This window comes from Chlorocebus sabaeus, chromosome 3 (genome assembly GCF_047675955.1).
Source record: "Chlorocebus sabaeus isolate Y175 chromosome 3, mChlSab1.0.hap1, whole genome shotgun sequence".
In the NCBI taxonomy this organism is placed as follows: Eukaryota; Metazoa; Chordata; class Mammalia; order Primates; family Cercopithecidae; genus Chlorocebus; species Chlorocebus sabaeus.
In genome coordinates, this window is record NC_132906.1 from 27,403,833 (window position 1) to 27,430,624 (window position 26,792).

Consider the following 26,792-nt stretch of genomic DNA (forward strand, 5'->3'; position numbering starts at 1 on the left):
TGACACGTTTATATTTGGAATTTTGGCTGGGCACAGTAGCTCCTGCCTGTAATCCCAATACTTTGGGAGGCCGAGGCTGGCAGATCACTTCAGTCCAGGAGTTCAGGACCAGCCTGGCCTACATGGGGAAACCTCGTCTCTACTAAATATACAGAAATTAGCTGGGATTGGTGGTGCCCACACCTGTAGTCCCAGCTACTCAGGAGGCTGAGGCACAAGAATCGCTTGAACCTAGGAGGCGGAGGTTGCAGTGAGCTGAGATTGTGCCACTGAACTTCAGCCTGGCAACAGGCTTTTCTCAAAAAATAATAACAACGTATTTGGAATTTTAAAATTGATGGGTTTTCAAATTTATTGTTTTAAATTAAGAATTTTTGAACTACTAATAAAACTATCTGCCATAGTTCATTGATTTTTACATGAAATATTTATTTTCAAGATGATCTCAAGATTACTTTCCACAAAGCAGGCACATTGTGTCACCATTTTGCTCTGCTTTGTAAATTTGCCATCTAGGATTTTTGGGTGGTATTCATGTGAGATTAAAGCATATTCTCTAGCAGTTTCCTATAGCTACATGTTTTGTTTTTTGTTTTTTGGTTTTTTTCATTGCTTCTAATAGGATATAGTTACTATGAGTCCATGAAATATAATGGAAATGTGAATAAGGAGTTTACTGAAGACTTTAAACATTTGAATTTTTTTAAATTGTGAATATGATAGAAACCAGTAGTGTTCAGCAGTGCAAATATTTGAAGTGGTGATTTGTGAAATAGCCCAGCATTGCCTTAAACAAAATCACAGTCTACTTCCTGTTTTATACATGTGATAGTATAAAAGGTTTCTTTTTTTTTTTTTTTTTTTTCCCATTTTCTGAGATTTATAGATTGGTGTATAGCTTTAAACTATATAAAGTTTTATGGAAAGATTTTTTAAACTTATTAATATAAATTTTAAAGTTGATATAATTAAAGTGAGTCCATCTTCTGTTTATAAAATGCAAGATTCCTTAACATTTATAATTACACAGATGAAATCGTTTCTATAAGGAAGTTGGAGTTTTTATTTTGCCCTTTATAGATGTTAGATTGTGCAGATTTGTCTGTATTTTGTCACCATATCCAATAATACTTTTCTCATAAGATTGGTTTTCAAGAGCCGTATTAGTTGTTATAATTGATTAGTATATAGTTTAACTTTATTCATCATATTTGTACTGTGGATTTATGGCCAGAGGTTGAGGTTATTTCAAGACAGTTGATGACCTTCATTTAAAGTCTAGCTAAAATCAGTGCTGTAAACAAAAGGAAACATTTACATTTGTTTCTGTTTGCCACATATAGTAGCCTTAATTTTTTACTTTGTTATAAAACAGTTATATTCACAAGATTAGCCTGAGATATTTAATGACAATGACATTATGATGATACAATATGGTGTATATTCCCTGTGCAATCAGATTTGGAGGAAAAATGAAGGACTTAACATTAACTGAAGTCACTGATACTCTGAATAAGTATGGTCAAGGAGTAAACTATTTTCTTTTGGAAAAACTTTTTAAATTTTTATTTTTAAAGTATTATACTGTTGTTTTTAGGGCCTAATGGTTACATTGAATAGTTGGTTTCACCTTCTTAAGGTTTATTACCAATATTCATGAAACTTGATACGTTAAAATCCCTACCCTTTGGTAAGTCTACTGCTATTTATTAACATTTTTATAGGTGATTAATGTATGTTTTTTTCCTAAATTAAATATAATTTAAATAACTTGGAATAATTTTCATATTAAATCTTTGTTAACAACTGAATGTTTTCATAGAATTTTCTGAGAAGTTGAGTTTCTTAGGTTTTTGTAGCTGGCTGGGCCCAGTGGCTCATGCCTGTAATCCCAGCACTTTGGCTCAAGCAGCCCTCCCTCTGAGACACGAGGACCACTTGTGCCCAGGAGTCTGAGATCAGCCTGGGCAACATGGTGAAACTCTGTCTCTGTAAAAAATAGAAAATAGCCCAGCATGGTGGTGCACACCTGTAGTCCCAGCTACTTGGGAGGCTGAGGTGGAAGGATGGCTTGAGCCCAGGAAGTCGAGGGTGCAGGGAGCCGTGTTTGCACCACTGCACTCCTGCGGTCTGGATGACAGAGCCAGACCTTGTCTCAAAAAAAAAAAAAAAAAAGAAGTTGACCTAGCTCTTAAAGATGGGCATTTGGCAAAACTGCCTGATATAGTGCAGTAACAGGTCGGTTTACTTCTGATCATTATAATGATGCACCACTGTTAAGTGAAAATACCAGTGTATTGGGGCTTTTCTTTTGCTAATGAGCTTTAAAAAATTGATGACTATAAATTTCTGTAATTGTTCTCCTATGTGTCAGGGAAGGAATTTGCCAATACTGAATAAATATTCCAGGTAATGTATGTTAAAAATAATTATGAGAAAGTGAGCTTTTTAGCATGGAACAGAAAAATCAAATTATGGTACAAAATAAATATAAATGTATGGAACAGTATGTTGGTAAAATTTGATATGGAATATAATGCCTAAGAAAGATTCGTGAAGTATTAAAAATTTTAAAATCATAATTTACACCTATCATCTCCCATACCTTTAGTTAGTATCAATTTCTTCACTCCTTATATTTCTTCTGAATTATTCCACCCACCTAATTCCCTAATGTCCTGCCCTTCTTACAAAAACCAGTTCCTGAAGAAATAAGGGGCAGAAGAAATTATAAGTAAATGAAACTTTAAAATTTCTCACACCTTTACTCTCATGATTTTTAAGTCTTTTTAGTTTATGTGAATACTTACAGAATTATGACCAAATTAATCTTGAAACACAGGGAAAAGACTTTATTAATGAATCTTTAAATATGCAGTTCTGTGCAATCAGTGGGCATTTAAGGGTGAAAAATAAAAACACTAGTTACATTTGTTTTTCTAGTTTGGACCATTTTCAGAAAAATGTGATATTACTACAGCCCCTGGGCCACCAGATCAGTGCAAGCCCCCTCAAGTGACATGCAAATCTGCAACTTGTGCACAAGTGAATTGGGAGGTATTGTAATTTCCATTGACTTATATCTACTTTCTTAAGTGATTAGAATAGTTTATATAAAAGAATAAAGATACTGTTCATTTTTACCTCCTGTATTATACAGAGCAAGTCCTAGTTTAATTCACATGAGAAACAATGACTTCTTTTTCCTCTTTGAAGAATTTAGTGAGGTATATTTGCATTACAGATATTTAGATTCCTGTTCATTATGTGCTTTGTATTTTTATGAAAGGCTTTGTCTCAGTACTGAGATATTTCAGCCACTGGTAAGTTTACTGTTCAGAACAGACATACATAGGAATTAGTAAATTCTGTTTCTCTTATATTTATCCAGTACACATCTCCAGTGTACTTATTGTGGATAGTAATAATCAGTGATGATTATTATATTTTCAGTTCCCTTTGAAATTTAACAAAATGTCTGTATGGTTTTAACATTTCATATTAATAGAATTATTTGAAGTATATGTACCTTAAAACACTTTCTAAAGTGACTTAGTCATATTTCTACTTCTAATTCAAAACAGTTATATATTTGACCAATCTTAAATTCAGATAATCTTAATGAATAAAAAATGTAAAATTGAACGGTTTTGATTGTGCTTAAAAGTTTTAAAGAAATTCAGAAGCAATCTAGTTTTACATGTGGTCAGGTAAAGAACATTTTTGGTCAAAAGCTATTTAATCAGCATCAAGACTAAGACCTTTATCCTTTTCTTAATTTAAAGGTTCCTTTGAGTAATGGAACAGATGTCACTGAATATCGATTGGAGTGGGGAGGAGTTGAAGGAAGTATGCAGATATGTTACTGTGGGCCTGGTCTCAATTATGAAATAAAAGGACTTTCACCAGCAACTACCTATTATTGCAGGGTCCAGGTAAAGATGATCAGTACTTTATCACTTAACTCTATCCAGAGTTTTATATTTCATTGGCATTTTCATGGTTATGACTTTGTTAACTCGGAGGCTCTGCTAATTTGTAGGCTCTCAGTGTTGTGGGTGCAGGCCCTTTCAGTGAAGTAGTAGCCTGTGTGACTCCACCATCAGTTCCTGGCATTGTGACCTGTCTTCAAGAAATAAGTGATGATGAGATAGAAAATCCCCATTATTCACCTTCTACATGCCTTGCAATAAGCTGGGAAAAGCCTTGTGATCATGGTTCGGAAATCCTTTCCTACAGCATAGACTTTGGAGATAAACAATCCCTAACAGTGGGAAAGGTTACAAGCTATATTATCAACAATTTGCAACCAGATACAACATACAGGTATTCTCTAAATATTACGTTGATTTTTGCCTAGACCAGAGAGACACTTTAAATAAAACAATCATAACCAAACTTTTTTTCTTATGTGGCACTTAGAATACGAATTCAAGCCTTGAATAGCCTTGGAGCTGGTCCTTTCAGCCATATGATAAAATTAAAAACTAAGCCTCTCCCTCCTGATCCACCTCGTCTGGAATGTGTTGCCTTTAGCCACCAGAACCTTAAGCTGAAATGGGGAGAAGGAACTCCAAAGACATTGTCAACCGATTCTATTCAGTACCACCTTCAGATGGAGGATAAGAATGGACGGTAGGTTTTTTTAATTGCTTCTTTATATAGTTTCTTAGGTCTTAAGTATATAAATTTCTGTAACTGTTAGAAGTAGGCCAGGTGTGCTGACTCACACCTGTAATGTCAGCACTTTGGGAGGCTGAGGCAGGCAAATTGCTTGATCCCATGAGTGCAAGACCAGCCTGGGCAAGATAGTGAGACCTTGTCTCTAAAAAAAAATTTTTTTAATGAAGTAAGTTTTCAAAAATGAAGTCAAGATTGTCATACAAAAGTGTGTTGTTTTTAAAACATTTGAAAACACAATGTAGATTTCCTGTTTATAATTTGTGGGTGGAATACCAAGAGAAAAAAAATAAATGGGCTACTCTTTCGTTGTTTTCTCTAATCCGTTTACTGTTTTCATGATGATAAAAGACACCTAATCTTGGATACAAAATAAACTCTTCAATGTTTACTTCTAGCAGGACACAATTTTTTTTTTTTTTTAAGACAAGGTCTCGCTCTATCACCCAGGCTGAAGGGCAGTGGCACTATCTTGGCTCACTGCAACCTCTGCCACCAGGGCTCAAGCCATCTTCCCACCTCAGCCTCCCAAGTAGCTATGACCACAGGCGTGGGCCACTACACCTAGCTAATTTTTGTATTTTTAGTAGAGATGGGGTTTCATCATGTTGCTCACGCTGGTCTTGAACTCCTGGGCTCAAGTGGTCCTCCCGCCTCAGCCTCGCAAAGTGCTGAGATTACAGTCGTGAGCCACCATGCCTGACCAAAACAATTTTTTTTTTTTTTTGAGACAGAGTCTCACTCTTGCCAGGCTGGAGTGCAATGGCGCAATCTGGGCTCACTGCAGTCTCCACCTCCCAGGTTCAAACAGTTCTCCTGCCTCAGCCTCCCAAGTAGCTGGGACTACAGGTGCGCACCAACCACGCTCGGCTAATTTTTTGTATTTTTAGTAGAGACAGAGTTTCACCATGTTGGCCAGGATGGTCTCCATCTCCTGGCCTCATGATCCACCTGCCTCGACCTCCCAAAGTGCTGGGATTACACACGTAAGCCACCACACCTGGCCCCGAAACAATTTTATAGTAAATTGTTATGATTGTTTCTGGCCTCTGAGATCCTTGAGGGCAGAGATTATGTTTCAGTCTTTTCCACACCCCTGACAATAGGGCCTGCACACTAAATGAGTACAGTTCAGTTTTTCACTGTGTGATCTCAGTTAGATTCTGTGATTAATTATCTAGTCCCTTTGCTAATCTCTGTCTCATTCAGATTCTTTCTGTGCCTCTTTTACATCTTCATGTACCTGTTGTACTATTTCCTATATAATGTGCCATATACTGCCGTACTAAATCATGTGTTTGAATTACAGTGTTAACTCTGAATATTTGTAACAGTCATTCTAATGCCAACTAGGGCTATTTATTCACATTATATTCCATATAAGCAATGCCACATCCTCCCACAGCTGTTAATCCTTTAATATTTTAAGAATTTTGAATTTTGCTTTTCTGCTTTTCACTGAATATATTAGAAACAATTTCCATATCTGATGGACTCAGAATACTAGTAACAGTTTTTCCCAAGATTAACTTTTTTGGCCGGGCGCAGTGGCTCACACCTATAATCCCAGCACTTTGGGAGGCCAATGCGGGTGAATCACGAGGTCAGGAGATCGAGACCATCCTGGCTAACACAGTGAAACCCCATCTCTACTAAAAATATAAAACAATTAGCCAGGCATGGTGGTGGGCGCCTGTTGTCCCAGCTACTCGGGAGGCTGAGGCAGGAGAATGGCGTGAACCCGGGAGGCAGAACTTGCAGTGAGCCAAGATTGTACCATTGCACTCCAGAGCCTGGGTGACAGAGCGAGACTGCGTCTCAAAAAAAAAAAAAAAGATTTACTTTTTTGTGTTGTTTGTATCTTAGCCAGATATTCAACAATGGAATGTTCATGGTGCTTGTACATAAGTACTCTCTATCAGAAATACTTATACATTTAAAATAACATGGAATAATTTTGTATACTAGTATATCACCAGTAAGAACATTACACAGAACAAACACTATTGATCATTTCCTAAAATCTATGTATTGATGAATGTTAGCCTTTGTTCTTGGCAGAATTTTATGTAATCTTTTGTAGCCTTATCGCTACAAAGAGATTATTTGCCTTATAGAAGTTTTTGGTATAGCCATTTATCTTTAATATATGTTATTATTACTGGGCAAATTAACTGTTTAAATTTTTTTCCTCCCCTTTCTAGCATACATTTGGGGTAGTGCAAGAAGGCTTACTGGAAATAGGTCTAATTAGTGTTTGGTTGAAATATAATAGAATAAAGATTCTATTAAATATAAATTCTATTCTATTATAGAACTTCCAACTTAATATTCAGCTGCATCTAGAGATTGTTATAGGGTATGAATATGGCTCATGGCCTTTGGTTGTGGAAAATAAATAAAACCTTTTATGATACTGTTAATTTTAATGCACACATTTAATAAATTAAATCAATTTCATATCTTTGATGACTTTCATTTGCTTTGATTTTCACAACTACATATACTTGCTGTGAGGATGGTATCATAATGATACTTCAGCTGTGCCCTGATCCAGATTTTGTCATTGTTCAGCTTTTTTAAACAGTGGTATTACCACTATTTTTTTTCCTGTCATTAAAAAAAAATTTAGAGATTGAAAAGGCAAGGCATATCCAATTACTGCTTATTGGAAGTACTGTTTCTTCCTGTCATTAAATATTTCTTTATTTTTAACTTGACTACAATTTTCAGACTGTTAGCATTGAATGAGCATTCATTATTCATTCTCTAATTTCCCAGAGTTTTACAAACATCCAATCAAAAATATTGGGATGCATTCAACTTATAGGTAACATATTAGGAGAAATATATATGATATTCAACTTCATTGAACAGTTAAGTGGATGATGTATTGGAAATTATATATTGTCATACTGCTTTTGTAAATCTCTAGAAAAACATCACCGAGGCAACTAAAAATCTGCCTGGGAATTGAGAATTCTCTTTTTTTCAGATAAAGACAAGGAAGATTAAAATAGAAACTTAATCTCATAGCTCAGCTCTCTATGCCATACTTGACAAATTTTATTAATATGACTTTAGTTAGAAATAATTTGTAATGAAAATTGTGATGCTCTGAGCATCTTTTAAAATGTACATTAACAAAATAGTATTCAGAAACAAAACTAAACTGGAAGCCTGAGAAGAAACAGTTATGGTTGGATATGAAATTTAGTAACAGACTTTCAGTAAATCATGTCAAATTGGGAAATTTACCAAATATCCTATTTCTCTTCATCTGATGAAAAACAGAGATTTATTTTAAGTGACAAAGCGTTCCTGGCATCAAACTTTTGGTGTAACTTATCACTCCTAAATAATGTTCCTAAATAAGTGTGTTTATACTATTTTGTAAAACATTTTCATAAGGTAGTATAAGGTTTATCTAATAGTTATTTCCATTTTAGGTTTGTATCCCTATACAGAGGACCATGTCATACATACAAAGTACAAAGACTTAATGAGTCAACATCCTATAAATTCTGTATTCAAGCTTGTAATGAAGCTGGGGAAGGTCCCCTCTCCCAAGAATATATTTTCACTACTCCAAAATCTGTCCCAGCTGCCTTGAAAGGTAAGTTATACATCCTGAAGTTATTTTCTTTTATAATAAATTACTTCTTTTTTTTTTTTTTTCCGAGATGGAGTCTCACTCTGTCGCCCAGGCTGGAGTGCAGTGGCACGATCTTGACTCACTGCAACCTCCGCCTCCCGGGTTCACGCCATTCGCCTGCCTCAGCCTCCCGAGTAGCTGCGACTACAGGCATGAGCCACCATGCCCGGCTAATTTTTTGTATTTTTAGTAGAGATGGGGTTTCATCGTCTTAGCCAGGATGGTCTCAATCTCACCTCATGATCTGCCTGCCTCGGCCTCCCAAAGTGCTGGGATTATAGGCGTGAGCCACCGTGCCGGGCCAATAATTACTTTTTTTATTTTCCTAAATGCTTTGTTTACTAATATTAAAATTTAGCATCCAGTATATGTCCACCAGTTATACAAAATCATATAGGCAAGCCCAACTCTACTGAGGGTTCCACGCAATAATAAAAGCTGTTTTATCTGGCACGTTCATATTCAGACAAGTACTGGCTTTGGTCACTGATGTTTTTAATAATGTAACATAAAAATACTAAATGGAATAGGTAGGCCATTGGCTTAAAGAAAAAAAATTATAAACTCTGATTGTTTAAACATTTTGACTTGTTGATATTACATTCATTTAGATTTCAGAAGGAAAGCCTGGTCATCTGTTAAGCAAAACAAATTCTTCATTAATGTGGGTTTTTCAGTCAATTTTACACACACATGTACACATATTTACACACACTTGTATATATATTTATCTTTTACTTTTAGAGGGGTTCTTATTTTAAAGTGACTCTGGCAAGGGCTGCACTCTATTTTTTAGCTAAAAAGTCTATAAAGTTAATTGCTCTGAAGACTAATCACAGAGACTTCTAGAACCATATCCTGGATCATGTACTTAAACAGAAGAAGCAGAACTCTTCTTGAATAGTCTTTCTAATAATATTGAGAGTTTCACTGAGTCCTTTTTCTGTTTGCTCATCTAGTTCAGTGTCTCTTAGCTTTAAGAAGAGTGCTGACTATGAGCAGGGCACAGTGGCTCACACCTGTAAGCCCAGTGCTTTGGGAGACTGCAGGGGGAGGCTCACTTAAGGCCAGGAGTATTGAGACCAGCGTGGGCAGCATAGTGAGACCTGCCTCTCTACAAAAGAAATTTTGAATTAGCTGGGGATGGTAGCATGTGCCTATATATGTAGCTGCACAGGAGGCTGAGGCTGCAGTGAGCTATGATTGCACCACTGTCTCCACTCTGGGTGACAGAGTGAGATCCCATATCTTAGAATACAAGAGTGCTGATTTTAACCTCTTTGGATGCAAATTTCAAAAATTCACTGATACTTATTTCAAGTTTATAAGTGGATTTTAAATATTTGTTGATTTTTATTAAAACAAGTGTCTGCATGATGTACCAAATTAAAAATCAAGTGGAACAGATTTTATTTATATTTGTTTCCTACAGCACCCAAAATAGAGAAAGTAAATGATCACATTTGTGAAATTACATGGGAGTGTTTACAACCAATGAAAGGTGATCCAGTTATTTACAGTCTTCAAGTTATGTTAGGAAAAGATTCAGAATTCAAACAGGTATGTACCAAGATATTAATTTGTGGATGCATATGTTTACCCTTTTTTAATTTTTATGTATTTTCAATGTAAGATTTGGCCATCTTTACCTTTCTAATTCATAAACATGTATTCAGTATATATTATATTCCAGAGATCTCAAGATTCCAAATCTTTTCAGTATGAACTACACTTGAACAGATTATGTATTTATCTGATAAGTATTCATTGAACTCTGTGCCAGGCACTCAGGATATAGCACTGAACAAAAAGTCCCTTGCCTCCATGGAGCTTACTTATATTCTGGTGGAAAAGAAGACACTATAAGCAAATGAACATGCCAATATATTGTCAGATATAAGTGCAATGGAGAAAAAACAATATTGGATAAAAGAAATAGGGAGTAGTGGAGGGGGAGGGCACTGAGTCTTATTTCATTTGAGGCACTCAGCTGACATTTCAGCATGGCCCAAAGGAGATGACTATGGGGAAAAGAGTGTTCCAAGAAGATGTGCTGAGGCAGGAACATGCCTATTAAATCTGATGAACATAAAGGAGTCAGTATGACTGGGATAGAGAGAGCAAAGGGAAGAGTTGATAAGGTCGGGTAGTTAAGGGGCCTATAGGTGGTATGGAGTGATGTAGGGCGTAATAGGCCATACTGTGGCTTTTACTCCACGTGAAATGAGAAGACACTGGAGGATTTTGACAAGGGTATTCATGTGATCAGACACAAGGTTGTTTTGACTATAGTGTCAAAACTACAGTAGGACAAGGGCAGAACTAGAAAGACTAATAAGGAGGCTTTTACAATAATAGTATTAATAAAAGTCATAATGCAGTGCCATAAATATGACATTAGGCATGAAGTTATAATGGAATCCTAGAGGAAGTGTCACCTTCCTAGCCAAGAGGTTTCAAAGATAGCTTTCTGGTAAAGCAAGAATAGCAGTCAGATAGAGTGGAGAGTTGCCAATGTTTGTTACAACTTTTATAAAGAATGAGCTTTTATACCACTCCAAAGACTAATTAAATAGCTATACATTTCATCTGATTTTCCCTTTTTGCTGTAACCTTTTTAATTCTGAGGGCTTTTAAGCTGGGTTGTTTTCATTGTGTCTTATATTTTCCTCTTCCACTAAAAAAAAAAATGATTATTCATTTGTTTTATTCCAGTATTGTGCTGTTGTAACTACTCTGTGTAATATCTTAACTGAAATTACAAAAGATCCAAAGAGTCAGATTAAATCTGGCATGCAATTGTTTTTCTTTATTAAACCATCTGCAAATTGACATGATAATTAGATTTGAAATGTAATTTACAGATAAGTAGGTTTCCTTCTAAGGAGGAAGCAAAATTAATATTAAAGAAAATATAATTATATTACACATTTAAAGGAAATAGGGACTCCACATTTGAGTAGTTTATGGATAAGCTTGAGGCTTGTTTGAATGACTTTTCTTGGGTGTATAAACCATCTGAAATTAGCTTGAGCAAGTTAATCTGTTTTCTTCGGTCCTGTATCTACAGCCAACTATGTCTCTTCCTGCTTAGATGTCTTCCCACATCTGAAATACAAAATTGAATACTTGACCCCATCATCTTCCCTCCCAATATCTCCTCTCCAACATCTTTACTTCATCAGTGTCATGGACACCAATATCATCTTGGTCTCCAAGCTATAAATTCTTAGATGAATTTTTTTTTCCTATCAACTCTTAATCAGAAGTTGTTTCTAAATCCATAAACTACATCAGGGCCTCATCACTTTTACATATAGATCAAGAATCCCTGTCCTACTCAGCTCCCTTCAGTCCTTCACACAGCCTCATGATTAGGATTCCATAAACACTGTTTTAATGTCACACACCTACAGTGGTCCCTTTTAAATTAACCTAAATTTCCAACTAGTGTAATTAATGTATTCTTCCTGTCTGTACCAGATCTCTTCATTTATCACCCTCATGCCATTTGTTGAGGTTTTTCTTTCGTAACCTAATACTGCCAGGCTCATGGAATGGTATATGAAGACACATGGAAAATATAAAGACAAAAATCATCCATTATATCCATAAGACAAATAAATATTTTTAATTTTTACTAAATTTACTTCAGTGTATGTATACAATTTTACACTGCTTTCTCATACAACATTCTGTTTTAAGTGAATCCTTTTATAGGTTGAAGCATCCCAAATAAAGTCCAAAATTCAAAATGTTCTACCCAAAATCTGAAACTTTTTGAGGATTGATATGACACTCAAAGGAAATACTCACTGGAGCATTTCCAATTTCAGATTTTTAGGTTTGGAATGCTCAACTAGGAAATATGCAACTATTCCAAATCAAAAAAATTGAAATGCTTCTGGTTCCAAGCATTTCATATAAGGAATACCCAACCTGTACTATCTCCCAAACATGGATCATTTCTACATTCTACTCCCTGAAACATTATGCATCCTTAGAACTAATGCATAGTCACCATTTTCTTTCAGATTTCTCTTAAAAGCTTCTTTCAATAAGTTCCTTTATATATTGTTATCAGCATCCACATTTTTATTTATTGCCAATAATTCACTAATTTAATGGCCTTTTATTAAGTACCTGCTATATGCTGGATTCTGGAGATAGAAAAATGAGACAGAGATCTTACTTTGAGAGCAAAGCCATATGTAAAAAAATTAGATTTATAACAGGTACAATTGAGGCAGCTAAAAGTACTTGAAAGCCCGCACGTGTTGGTTCATCTGACTTGTAGCCCACCAACTAGCTGGAGAAACTCAACTGACAAGTCATTTAACCCTATGAGCCTTTTTCCCAATTACAGAATGAGTGGTGGGGCAGAGGTTGCTCATTACTGGAAATGATAGCTCCTATAGATTGAGCAGTGACTGCATGCTGAGCACTGCACTAAGTACTTTAACAAGCATTAGTTCATTTCATCCTCATAACTGTCATACATGTTAACTACTAGTATGCCTGTGGTAGTTGGTCTCAAATCACATCTGGAGTGTGAAGTGGTGGAGCAGACCTTGGATGCCAGGGGTGAACAGTTCCAGTATATATCTTCTTAACCCATTTATGCCTAGTGTTCCATTATTGGAACACTAAGCTTGTGGTAGTTATTGATATCCAACTGATCAAGGTTATTGCCAAGGTCTGATTTTTCACCAAAAAAAAAAAAAATTGCAACCTCTGGCATAAATGGGTTAATTACTAGCACACTCCCCTGAAAATCTGTGGAATTTCATTCTTTTTATTTCCCTTGTAAGGCATGGCAGAGGAGGTCCTATTCTCTGATTCTAAGTGATCTCCCCTGTCTGGAGTTTATACAGTGATTTGCCGTAGGCACCTATAGAAAGCTCCCCTTATTCATTTGCCATTTCATTCAACAGATATGTTTGAAATTTGGATGGAAATTTATCAGTTATATAAAGACATAATGGGGGAAGCAAAAGTAGACACTATCCCTTCTTTGATGGAATTATTTCATTAAAAAATGACTACTTACATTTGAGAAAAGCAGGAAAATGCTTGAGGACTGATTTTGCTTGTTCTCTAGCTGCCCTGGGGCATCTGCACTCCTTAACTCATCTGTGAACCGTATAAGGGTAGATCTCACATCCTCGCTTTTGAAATTTCTCTTGCCCCTATGCAACAAACAGATAAGTACTTTAATGGATAGGTATTTTTAACATGTCATTTAAAAGATAAAATCAATGGCATTCACTGGCTTTCACATCAAAAACAATTCTCACACTAGCCAGTTTTAACACATTTTCTGTCCAGCCTTCACATGTAATTCTTCCTTCCAATAATTTATTAACAGATTTACAAAGGTCCCGACTCTTCCTTCCGGTATTCCAGCCTTCAGCTGAACTGTGAATATCGCTTCCGTGTATGTGCCATTCGCCAGTGCCAAGACTCTCTGGGACACCAGGATCTCGTAGGTCCCTACAGCACCACAGTGCTCTTCATCTCTCAGAGGACTGAACCACCAGCCAGCACCAACAGAGACACTGTGGAAAGCACAAGGACCCGACGGGCACTGAGTGACGAGCAGTGTGCTGCCGTCATCCTTGTGCTGTTTGCTTTCTTTTCCATTTTGATTGCCTTTATCATTCAGTACTTTGTAATCAAGTGAAAATATAACTTTATTTTTTAACTCTATTACATTTTATTTTGTCATGTACTAAAATTATTTCTGTATTGCTTTTATAAAAAACAGTGGCATTTAGCACTGGCATTGAGACTATAGCACATCATTTTTGCCATTTTCAGTGCTTATATTGTTAGGTAGAGGCTGGCACTTTATTAGAATGCAAGCCACAAAAATATCAATTTTGGTTTTTTGTTAGGGTGGGTCTTCTTTTTTTCTTTCCCTCTCTCTTTTTTTTTTTTTTTTTTTTTTTTTTTTTTAACTTGCCTTCTTATAGAAAAACTTCCTAAGAGGCAACAATTTAGAATGGATATTTTGACCAATCGGCATGAGTGTAACAGTGATAACCTGATCTTTTTGTTTTAAAGATTATTACCAAGTGAAAAATCAGAATGAATAGAATTTACACTAACATGCTATATAAAATGTTAAAGTCTGATGCTGTGAAAGCAATCTAGTGCTATATTTCTACCTCCTCATTTGTCTTAATTATTTGGTAAGTGGGATTATGATGAGTAACTGGAGGGGCTTAGAAACAAAAACTGGATGAAAGAGTATGCATGAAGTAAAGCTTCTTTGATAAATGTGGAGTTCTTCATTATAAATATATATTCATGAATTCACAGATAAGTACTTAAAGAAAGCACAGACAGTTTACTTAGCCTAAAAATATTTTGATGTTTACTCAAAAAGTACCTCTTCGGGTCTTGAGAACATGGAAAAGAACTGAGTGCTTTTAAATACTTTTTAGAAAGTAATCATAGAAGTAAATTGAATTTCAAACCTATTTGGCTTCTATTTTGTGAACCTTTGAACTATTTGTATGTGTATAAGGGTATACACGTACATATATGGCATATAACAAGTGTACACATATACACATAACAAGTGTAGAAATATGTATTACACACATACACTCACTCTGTCGGGTATAGGCTAATTTTGAAGAACTCCCAGAAGTTTTTGCTGCTTCTCCCTTAACTGCTGCCACCACCATCAGAATTCATAATCAAACCTAACCTTTTTGTTTGGGGCACCAAATCTGAAGACAAAATTAATTTGCACCAGTAAACTTCAAGCTGCTTTCTTTCTTGAAAACTAAACGTTTAATGTATAATGTCTGTTTGGATACTGTTCCAAATTGTTGATTGCATGTGGTTAATGTTGCATTAGAGCACTTTGCAATTGCATAATTCATTAATGTTTTGTGAGCTTGCATTTGTGAGTTATTGGATGATCAGATTGAATTTTGTCAAGTATCACATTGTACATCTTGCCTAGATGTCAATGACTGCCAGTAATAATACAGTTTATAATGAAACTATCTACAATTCTTGTTTTAGCACATCTGTTATCCGTAAAACACCTGTAACTAGCTTTTTTAATTTATTATTTGAATTTTAGGATAGCAAATCACTAATTTTTAGTTGCTGAGGTTGGCATTTTAGTGATTAAGCACTTCTGTCAGTCTTTGAAAAAAGAACGTATGTTTTGTGCTTTGAAGATCTCTGAAGAATTTCTTTTATAATAGAATGGGCATGTATTGTAACAGTTTTATGTCAAATGATCTGTGCTGTAGAAAAACATTAACCCTTGTTCAAAAAAGAAATGGATAAACTTGGCCTTTCTAAGTGGTAAGAATGACCTGTCACTATAATATACTGTATGTTTACATTTTATTTAAATTTAATCTCTTATGTATAGGGTGATAACCTTCCCCCAAAACAACAGTGATTGCGATTGTTTTCTAGAAATTTCTTTAAAGTGCCACATTTGGCAGTACAAATGAGTCTGAGTGTAATAGCCCAGAGATTTATATATAGTTGAATGTCTAAAATGGTAAAATGTGCCACTGTGTCAAGTTACAGTGGCTTATGTTTTTCATAGTAATTCAAATGAACCTCCTATTTTTGATAGTAAATGTCATTTAATAGTATACTTGCCATTTGAGCCTCACTGCAAAATTAGTGCAGAGGAGAAAACAATTTTTAATGTAATCTTGATTTTACCTCATATACTGTACATTCCAAAAACTCTAAACTTTTTAAAGATTATAGATACACTACCAAACATATCACCTTAAAATTGTATAAGGCTGAATGAACTTCATACAAATGAAAAAAAGCTCATAAAAATACCTAAACTATGTAGCAAAAGTATCTTTAAAATCCATGGAAAATAAAAGTTGTATCATTCTTTTTGAGATATGTTTATTGTATTCATATATATTCATTATTTGCTGCCTGTTTAAGAAAATGAAGTGTTATGGTCTCCCCTCTTCCAATGAGCTTAAAACATTTTTCCCAACAGTATACAAATCATCAACATGAGAGGATGTATATTTATTATATAAAGCCCAGTAAAGAATGAAATTAGAAGTTTTATCCTAGTGACTTGATTTTGTCCAACTCATGAAATATCTTACTTCCTTTCTGTATATAAAGAATACAGTGAGTCTAAGGTAAACTTCCCAGTGGGAAGAAGATCCCTAACCTCTCCTTGCCTTTCCCACATCCCTATTTTCCAGTACCTTCTTTCGCCCACTACCAGAGGCCCAGAACCTTCCTGTTAGTGGCACTGCTGGGTCTGCCTTCCACCAGAAAATCCAACATTCTCTCACTCATCCCCCATTAAAATTTCCATCCCAAGGACTTCCTCCTGGGGACGGACACTCAGTGGTTTTTTTTTTTTTTTTTTTTTTCCTTTTTTATGGGTGAGCTAGTAAATTTCATGTTATAAATATTTTACCACCATAAAAAAAAAAAAAAAAAAATCCTTGAAAAATTCACTGAAGAAGCCAGTATGGAAAGAGGAGAACTCAATGTTTAAAATAAAGCCAACTTTTTTTTTTTTTTAATCAAAATATAAGTACATAGCTTCAAGCTCAAGGTCTAGGTTGAGGACAATCATTATGAGTCCTATTAAAGGACAACCAGTTTTAAGAACACTGTCAGGCAAGCTACCATGTAGCTCTCCTTCACTCCATGTTTAGCTCTTCCAGAGTTCCCAGTATTGATGAAGGATCATGTTTTTGTTCAGCTCTGCCCAGTGCTGTCATTCATAATAGATAAATGAAAAGTCCCAGAAACCTGTTGTGTTTGGGAAGGTTTTCTTCTGTTCCAGGCTTCAGTGGTTAATATGCTTGACAAATTTCAGAGTCTCTATCTCTGTAGACCAATGCCAAAGAATTGCTCTCTGGATTTACCATTAGCAGCTCTTCATCTTCATCTTTGGCAATGTAAGAAGTAAAACCACCATATTCTGGCTCCCAGCCTTCACAGCCACAATGGAGAATTAAGTCTAGGGCAAAATCAGCCTTGATATGGTCACGAATTAGAAGTGTGGTGACCAGTCTTCCAACGCGTCAGTTCCCTTTGGCATGTGGGAACACCTGATTCATTATTTGTTTCATTTTCCTCTGACTCTGGGTCTGTCTGGTCGTGGCTCTGTTGGCCGTTGATGCTCATAGCTGCCTGATTATTCTCTCACTTAGGAGGGCTATGGCCAGTCCCTTCCTCAGTTCTATCAGCAGCAGAGGCTGCTGCTTCGTCTTTTTTGTCATCCATCTCATCTTCCAAAGGGGCCAGGAAGTGAAGCTTCAGGCCTGTGAAGTTGGAGAGCAGCAAGAATAGTGCCTCAGAGCAAAATAACTTCATTCACTCCTTTAATATATCGGGAAGCTTCCTCCTCAGCTTTCTCATAAAGCCTTTTGTTGGCTGGGCATGGTGGCTCACGCCTATAATCCTAGTACTTTGGAAGGCCAAGGTAGGCGGGTCACCTGAGGTCAGTAGTTCAAGACCAGCCTGGTCAATATGGTGAAACCTTATCTCTGCTAAAACAGAAAAATTAGCCGGGTGTGATGGCAGGTGCCTGTAATCCCAGCTACTCTGGAGGCTGAGATGGGAGAATCGCTTGAACCCGGGAAATACTGCTTGCAGTGAGTTGAGATTAAAAAAAAAAAAAAAAACCTTTTGTTAGGGGGACCTCAGCTGCTCTATTCCACATCTCCATTCACCAAGGCCTCACAGACCTTTGCAAATTTCTCAGGCTTAAGAAATTTCTTCAGGAAAATTTTAGAACTTTCTTCAGACTCTTCTTGAGTTTGAACTTGGTAATCCATGGCCAGATAAGTAGGGTTGATCCAGTCATACAAAATTTCATATCTTGTGGGATATGAGGGCTCCAAGGTGTGAGGGGGTTCAAAGTAGTTGGGAGGCCTAGTCAGTGAAGGACCATGAAACCAGCCACTTATAGACAAACGTGACTTCAGACAGGACTTCAGACACCTGGTGAAAGGACACTGCAGATACTTCAAAGAAAACCAGTTTCTTCCATAAAGGAATAAGAGACTTGACAATGTGCTTCAGCTGAAAGTGTTCATCAGTGTTGTACAGGTCCGGGGTACCCCCCAGGCTCCTGTCCCAGGAAAGAACCAGGTACAGGATAAAGGCGATCCAGCGCCCTTCTAGCTCATCATCATGGCACAGCAGGGCATCAGTGAATTCATATTTAGCACATGACACATCAGTGGTTGGTTCCCAGTAAATTTTCGAAATACCAGAAAGCCAGGACCAGAAATCTTCAGAGTTTTCCTTAAAGTAGAGATGTGAGGCCCTCTTCTTCAAATCATCAGACTGCTGGAACTTATATAAATCATTATAGTTAGTTCATAAGTTCCTTCTGAAGCCCTGCCAAGAAGTCGGCTTTGGATGAAGGTTGGGATCATGCAGTGAAGAAAGGGGTCCATATCCCTGACAATGGTTTCGTGGCTGAATGGTGCCCCACAGCCCCAGGCCTCAGCCACCTGCTTTTTCAAGGTTTCCTCCATGATAGCATTCAAAAACTCTGCCATCACCTCCTTCTTTCCCTTTTTTCCCACCCGTGTTGGGCCGGGCTCCACTGGCCATTTCCCATTCATTTCCTCACAAGGTACAGAGCCACACCACACTCGACTCAGTGCTTTTAAAATCCATGTACATCTCTTAATTGCCGCAACTCCAAGTACCGTGATAGAGTTTAAAATGTTGGGCTGCGGAAGGAGAGTCTGGAAATAGGAATCACAGAAGCAGCTAAGCATGAGTCCAGGTTTGAGTAGGGTATAATACTGATTGACAGTATGATTGCATGTCACCTTTTTTTTTTCTGTAGATTGGAAATAGGAGTATAGAATCTTATGCATCCTGTTTGAGCATTCCATGGGTTGCTTTCCAACACAAATCCCTCGCTTCTCACCATTATAAGATTATTTCTGCAGGATGGTGGCTCAAGGAGGCAAACAGGCTTTAAAAGAAAATAGGCCAGGTGCGGTGGCTCACACCTGTAATCCCAGCACTTTGGAAGGCCGAGGTGGGCAGATCACGAGGTCAGGAGTTCCAGACCAGCCTGGCCAACACGGTGAAACTCTGTCTCTACTAAAAATACAAAAGTTAGCTGGGCATGGTGGTGCACACCTGTAATTCCAGCTATTCAGGAGGCTGAGGCAGGAGAATCATTTGAACCAGGGAGGCGGAGGTTGCAGTGAGCCCAGATCGCGCCACTGCACTCCATCCTGGGTGACAGAGCAAGACTCCACCTCAAAAAAAAAATGAAAAGAAAGAAAATAGTTCCCCCAAACTTAAAACAAGCAGTAATTCTGTAACCTAACTCCCATCATCAAAAAAGATGATGCCTCATGTTTTTAGAGAGTTTTTAAATGTTCTATTTTCATATACATTTTGTAAGTATATGCCCTTGGGAATATGTATCCCTTTTGTTTCTGTATCATTTTCTCTCTGAGGCTCCTAAGGGGGGAGAAAAAACTTGGAGGAAAAAAGAAAATAACAAAAGAACCAAGATTTCAATAAGGTGGTCATCAAATTCTGTGTCAAGAGTGGTGCCCTCAAATGTTTAGATGCTGTAATGGCTGTTTTTTGTCTCATAAACAGGGTGATTGTGCCATTTCTACTTACTATAGGAAATTTGCCAAGAGAAAACGGTTTCAAAACCGAACAGATTTTGAAGCCACGTGACCCATTCAAATAATTATGTTTAGGATCTGTCGAACATTTAATGTGTCCTAAGCATTGTGTTCAGTTCTTTACTTTGGGCATCTCATACAGTCCTCTTAATTGCTCTAGTAAGCATTATCTGCAGCACAGAGAAGTCGAGCTCTCTGCCACAGGTCTCATGGCTAATCAATGATGAAGCTGGGGTTTGATCCAGGTGATTGGTCTGGTGCTCCCTCACTCGACCACTATCCTCTACTGTCTGGTCCAAAATGTATAAACTCTAGGAAATCAAAATTAATATTAATGGACTTTAATAGTGCATTTATGATAGCATTTATTGATTGAGTACCACCTGTTTGCTAGGCATTGTGCTAAGCACTTCATCATATGCAAAGCAAGCCACAGCCCTCTAAGGATTGAACAGAAAGAAATCAGATGAGAAGAATCTGGTACAAGCATAACAGACTGAATGAGAAACCCTAATTTCTTTCCTCTTGAATTTCATCCCCTGATACTTTTACTACCATTTTGAGCACACACTCAGTCCTTAAGAATAGCCCATCTTAAATATTCATCCAAGGATGAAAATGCCGTTTTTGCCACTTACCACAACTGAGACACGCTGACATGTTCAAAAATGAATATAGCTACCATATGGACCAACCTCAAAAACACGCTACGATGAAGGAAGCCAGACACAGAAAGTCACGTATTGTACATTCCATGCGTATTAAATATCCAGAATGAGTAAATCCATAGAGACAGATTAGTGGATGCCAGAGCTGGAGGGAGGAGGAAATGGGGAGTAACTGCTCAGTGGGTGCCGGGTTGATGGAAATGCTCAGGAGCCAGACAGAGGCAGTGGTTGCACAACACTGAGGGCACAAAATGCCAATAAGTTTGTCACTTCAGAATGGTTAATTTTATGTGAATTTCACCTGAATTGCTTAAGAAGGGAATATAAAACTTATAAACTGATACACAGGTAACACAAGACTAGAGAATCCTGGGCATCAAGTCCATAAAACTGACGTAGTCAATAAGTTCATTTTGTTAAGGACACAGGCCAACTTGTCTCTTTTTTCTCAAACCCTCACACCTCCCAGGATGCTACCACTCCTTTCAGCCCGTGGCATGTGCCTGGCTTACAACTGAATATTTTATGGATGTCCTTGAGAGCAATTAAACAATTCGGCCTGCCCAGACCAGTTATCAGCTCTATCTCATTCTTAATCCTTCTAGGATGACACAGAGGTCTTAAAGAAGAAATTACCTTTTCAGTTTCACAGTTTACCAATGGCAGCGGCTGCACAGTAAGAATGTTCATATCCAGTAGTATAAGGCCTATAACCTCTTGCCTCCCACCCCCCCAAGGGCTTGTTCCCTCTCCACCATCCATCCCCCTTGGAAATTGTTGCCGCGCTGAGCCTATCTGTCTCTCAGGAGAAACTAGGACTAACAGAAAACTGCTAAAGCAAGCCAGGCGCGGTGGCTCACGCCTGTAATCCAGCACTTTGGGAGGCCAAGGCGAGCAGATCACAAGGTCAGGAGATTGAGACCATCCTGGCTAACACGGTAAAACCCCGTCTCTACAAAAAAAAGTACAAAAAATTAGCCAGGCATGGTGGCGGGTGCCTGTAGTCCCAGCTACTCAGGAGGCTGAGGCAGAAGAATGATGTGAACCTAGGAGACAGGTTGCAGTGAGCTGAGATCGCGCCACTGCACTCCAGCCTGGGCGACAGAGTGAGACTCCATCTCAAAAAAAAAAAAGAAAAGAAAAGAAAAGAAAAGTGCTAAAGCAACAGCCACAGAGTAATAGGAACCCACACTCCACAAAAGTCTTGCCTGAATTTGCCCTGCCGTGTCCCTGCCATGTAAAGAGAAAACCTAGGAAAGACTGAGTCCCCCATCAATGTGGTGAGATTGGGAAATAGCTGGCCTTGAACTTCTCTGCCAGGGGCTCCCTTCCAGGGCCAGCTTTGCTATCTCTGCGTTTTACTAAAGATACCATTTCCTGGTGCCTGGGGTCTAGAGGACCCAGTGGGTCATGTGAATGAGGAAGGGGCCGAGTGTGAAGCCACAAATACCTTGTGTGTGGTGACAGCTGTGAGGTGCCTACAGAGTGGCACCAGCCTACAGGCTGCAGGTGGCAGCCTTTGGGGAACATGAGCTCAGAGCTGCCACAGCTTCCAGTTTTGCAAGACAATGCTTCCTTCTCAAACTCCCACACCTCCCTGGATGTTACCACTCCTCTCAGCTTGTGGCATGTGTCTGGTTTACAGCAATATTTTATGGATGTCCTTGGGAGTTATTAAAGAATTTGGTCTGCCTAGGCCTAAGATATCATGCTAACAATCCAGAACTTTACATGAAATTTCCCAATTGTAAAAGGTTGGTTCAAAACATTATGAAATGGCCAGGCTTGGTGGCTCACACCTGTATTCCCAGCACTTTAGGAGGCAGAGGAGGGTGGATCGCTTGAGACCAGGAGTTCAAGAGCATCCTGGACAATCTAGGGAGACCCCATCTCTACAAACTTCATGCCCTGCTCTTATGTGGGGAAAAGAGTGTAAAGCCTGTGGAGTGTTTACAAGCTTCCATAAGTAAGCTATTATACAAGTTATGGATCTATTTTAATGCTCCTCACAACTTTCCAGATCTTCAATTTGCCCATAAAATCTGGTTTCTGAGATACAAACTGGAAGACACTTTCCTAGCAGACTCCAGATCATAACCTAGCATTCTCTGCAGCTGGTGGTGCCATGGTCTATATAGCAAGAGGCTACCCAGCACAGTGGTTATGCCCATGGACTCTGGAAGTGGACAGCACCACCCTTACTGGCTGTCCCGGTGACCTGGGGTCACTTCTTTGTGCTTTGCTCTTCTCATCTCTAACATAGAGATACTAAAAGAACCTGCTGCCTTAGATTGCTGTGGAGGATGAAATGCATTCAGATATGAAAGGACTTGGAACAGTGCCTTGCAAACAGCGAGCATTAGCTTTATATTCATCCAGGTCATCCCTCTACATTCATCAAAAGCCAACCAGTGAGGCCTCCAGCCCGGGGCCAAAAGCCTGTTGATGACACCAACTTCTTGCCTCTGGGGATGCAGGCCACAGCCAGGCCAAACCTAGACCCACTCTTGCCCCACATGAGTTACAGGCGGAGAGGTACTCCAAGAGTAAAGAGAGATGCCCATGCTCCTGGTCTACTGAGAACTTCTCACTAGATGAACTATGAAGTCAGGAAGCTGGTGAATGTCTACAGAAACACAAAGTAGAAAACAGATCTGGTCCCATTCCTTCCTAAAACATTGAATGCCAACTCATCATAAGAGCTCAGATCTGTCCTAAGGGCCACGTTATGTTTGAACCTCAGCACAGCAATGTTATCCAAAAAGCCCACTGGTTCTCCACCTCTCCATATCAGTATTCTGTCTTAAGCTGAAGTACCAGTGAATACTTACTGAGCACCCACGGCAATCAGAGCACTGTTTTAACTGCTAGGAATTGTAAAGAAAACAATGGTACCTGGTTCTGCAGAAGCTCATTCATTCTCCAAGTTAACAAATATTTATTGAATTCTCACTTTGTACCAGGCACTAAGGAAACAGCAGTGAACACAGTAGATTAAAGCCCTGCCTTCTGGTGCACATAATGTTGGGAGATAGAGATAGATAATAAACAAAAAACTAAGTAAATTAAATAGTATGTCAGTTGATAATAAGCAATATGGAGAAAATACAATAGAGAGAGGGAGTGCCTGAATGGAGGTGAGTAATTCACAACAGCCAGGATGCTGACTGCAGACACAGTGAGCCTGCCTCAGCGCCACCATTGTGGGTGGGGAAGGGAAGAAGGGAGCCTTCAGCAGAGGCTGGGGTAGACCATCAGGCCAAGGAGCAAATGGAAAAAACCAAAGAGACTCAGGAATTTGCGGCCCATGACAGCCATGGAGAGTGCTCCTGGAAGCATCATCTGAGTGAAAGAAAGAAGCCACCTCTTCACCAACCACAGGCCTCTGCCTCCAAGGCTAGCAGAGCCACTGGTGACCATGCAGGAAGGGGACATGGAACTGAAGTCTAGCAAATGCCAGCCCCTCACACCCCAGGAGCCAGCATGAAGCTTCATAAGGACCTCTCCCTCTAGCTTTAAGCCACTGACCCCTCTCCCCATACATCTGGGCCACCTTGGGGAAAGGCGTGATGTCTGAGAGAACTGAACACTGCCCAGAGGGGCTGCTTCACTGGTCTGCCTGGACCACGCCTTACCTGGCTAGAGCATTCATTTCTCTTGTTGAGAGCACAGGGGAAAATCAAATCAACTATAAATGAAGAAATTACATTTTCTCTGCCTAGGGGGAGGAGACAGGGAGGAAGAAAAAGTGGAAACCGTGAGTACAGAAACAACTTTGAGGAGTTTTGCATGAAAATGATCCGGAAGAGAAAAACTGATGACGAGAGAGAGAGAAAGAGAATTGAGGCAGTGATATCTGGAGGAGAAAGGAGCGCTTAAGGGGCAGAGCTGACTTCAACTGCAAGTACCACCAACTGTCCCAGGGAAACATGAGCGGAGGTGGGGGTGTGGTAGTCATCTTCAGAGAAACAGGGTGCAAGGAAACCACCCAAAGGAGGTGGTGGGGGGTGTTGGGTCTAAGGAGAGAGGAGGGGGGTATAAACCAGTAGCCTGGCAGTGGGAGAGTGAATGAGGTCAGGTGAGAGTTGGGAGGGCCGGGGGAACGAAGCACCCCGCTAGAGGTTGTGCTTTCAAGCGAAACAACGCCATGTGGGAGCCCGCAAGGAGTAGGCAGGGAATTCGGCCTCACCAGGGCTGTGGTGCTCTTGGCGGATGGACGAGGCTGACAATGGAGAAAACAGCAAGGGAGTCAAGGGCGTCTATGTGGGCGTGATGGCGACTGCCCGTGGAATTTACGTTGGATAAAGGAAGAAAAGTGAAGCCATGGGGCAGGCAAGGGACCCGGAAAAGGAAGGAGGAGCCGCCGATGGAGGTCGCAGTGGGTTGAAGGATTACCGGAACTGAGGTGCTAGGGGAAGAGAGCTAAAAAGAGAGTGGGTGGAGGTCGGAAAGAGGGGTGGAGGAAGGCTGGCAGGCCCTGGCAGCCGTGAGGTGTAAGGTCTGTCGACAGGCGCGGCTGAGATCGGGTGAAGAGCAAGGTCATAGGTGGAAAGGAGGTCAAAGAACTAGAGGCCAAGGCACTCCAAGACTCGCCATGGGTGTGAACGGCCGCAGATGCAGTGCTTGAAAGAACACAGGCACCTGGTCCTCAGGGACTGCGGGTGACCACGGCGTAAAGCGCTGGGGAGGGCGGGGTCTGATGAAGTCACACTCAAAGCTAGGTTTTAGGACCGCTGGAAACAGCAGCGATGAGGGAGGCGACAGGTGTCCCTCCTCCAAACTCACAGTCTGCATGTGAGAGAGAACTGCAGGAGAAGCTTGTCCCTAGGCAAAGCCAGGTGTCAGGTCCAGAAAAGAGGTTGAGGATTTAAGCCACTGAGGGGGTGGAGCTGGGCAGTGAGTGGGACATCGGTCTTGCAAGCTCTGGGATTAGGCCGACCAGAGCCCACATCCCAGTCCCGCCTCTTACTGCCTATTTGATTTCAAGCGAGACCCGCTTTGTTCATGGGCGAAAGGAGGGCCATGAGGATTAAATGGAGAGCACAGGGCCAGATCCATCTAAATTCTCAGTGTTAGCTATTGTTATTAAGACCACACTGAACAGACGCTTACATCCGTTTTAGCCCCTTTCCCCAATTTTCGTTCTTTCCGGTGTTGACAAATAGTCTAGTTTTTTAAGTTTATGAAACATATTGTACATAAGAACGACATATCTCACATGTGAAAGTACTCTAGTGTCCACGTAAATATTTGTCTTGTTCTTTATAATAAATAAACATGCTCACGGATCCTTGAAATTATCTGGTCATGGCCGGGCACGGTGGCTCACGCCTGTAATCCCAGCACTTTGGGAGGTCGAGGCGGGTGGATCACCTGGGGTGAGGAGTTCGAGACCAGGCTGGCCAACATGGCGAAACCCCGACTATACAAAAATAAACACACACACAAAATTTAGCCGGGGCATGGGCGCTCCTGTGCTCCCAGCTACTCAGGAGGCTGAGGTGGGAGGACTGCTTGAGCCTGGGAGGTCGAGGCTGCAGTAAGCTGTGATCGCGCCACTTACACTCCAGCCTGGACGACAGTGAGACCCTGTCTCAAGAAGAAAGAAAGAAAGAAAGAAACAAAGAAAGAAAGAAAAAAGAATAAAAAAGAAATTATTTGGTCAATTATATGGTCAGCTCCCTCCACCACTCGCGAATTTACAGAAGAGAACAGGCCCAAGATAACGCAGTTACTCGGTTATAGAGCCAGGATTAGACAGGAGAGGCTCCAGACTCTGGTCTAGACACCCCTCCTATTATTTAGCATTATGGCTTCCTGAGGATTACCGTGAGCCCGCCTCCACCATCAAGCGGCAGCTACCAGCCACCAGACCAAGATCCCTTCGAAGGTCTCCTGTGTACCGGACCGACAAAAGCGCCCGTACAATGCTGGGTCCAGTAACCGAAGCTCTCTAGGGTGAAGACATCGCTCACAGGACGGGGTAGGGCTCATGCGCTCAGGGCGCCGGGTATTCCAGCTGGTGGAGAGCGAAGCGCCCTAGAACTGCAGGGGCCAGGGAGAGGGCGCGGGAGCAGGGCCGGGCCGGGGCGGGCCGCGGCCGTGGGCGGAGACTGCGCGCAGCCAGCTCGGGAG

The 26,792-nt window shown here is 39.7% G+C and overlaps 1 protein-coding gene, 1 long non-coding RNA gene and 1 pseudogene across 5 annotated transcripts in view; 1 reads left to right on the forward strand and 2 right to left on the reverse strand.

Annotated features, from left to right (window-relative positions):
- FNDC3A (fibronectin type III domain containing 3A) overlaps positions 1–16,236 on the forward strand; it is a 220,978-nt gene extending 204,742 nt beyond the window's left edge. For all 4 annotated transcript variants that reach the window (XM_007960392.3, XM_007960391.3, XM_007960393.3 and 1 more), the window contains 7 exons: positions 2,944–3,057; positions 3,786–3,935; positions 4,043–4,326; positions 4,423–4,635; positions 8,130–8,296; positions 9,768–9,895; positions 13,704–16,236. In XM_007960392.3, coding sequence (XP_007958583.1) covers positions 2,944–3,057; positions 3,786–3,935; positions 4,043–4,326; positions 4,423–4,635; positions 8,130–8,296; positions 9,768–9,895; positions 13,704–14,018 — 1,371 coding nt within the window. In that variant the 3' untranslated portion in view covers positions 14,019–16,236. The remainder of the gene's footprint in view (positions 1–2,943; positions 3,058–3,785; positions 3,936–4,042; positions 4,327–4,422; positions 4,636–8,129; positions 8,297–9,767; positions 9,896–13,703) is intronic.
- Positions 13,418–26,792, reverse strand: part of LOC119620073 (uncharacterized) — a 52,049-nt gene continuing 38,674 nt past the window's right edge. Inside the window, exon 3 of the long non-coding RNA XR_005236484.2 lies at positions 13,418–13,524. This is a non-coding gene — a long non-coding RNA (uncharacterized lncRNA). The remainder of the gene's footprint in view (positions 13,525–26,792) is intronic.
- Positions 16,860–26,685, reverse strand: LOC103214546 (prolyl 3-hydroxylase OGFOD1-like; annotated as a pseudogene).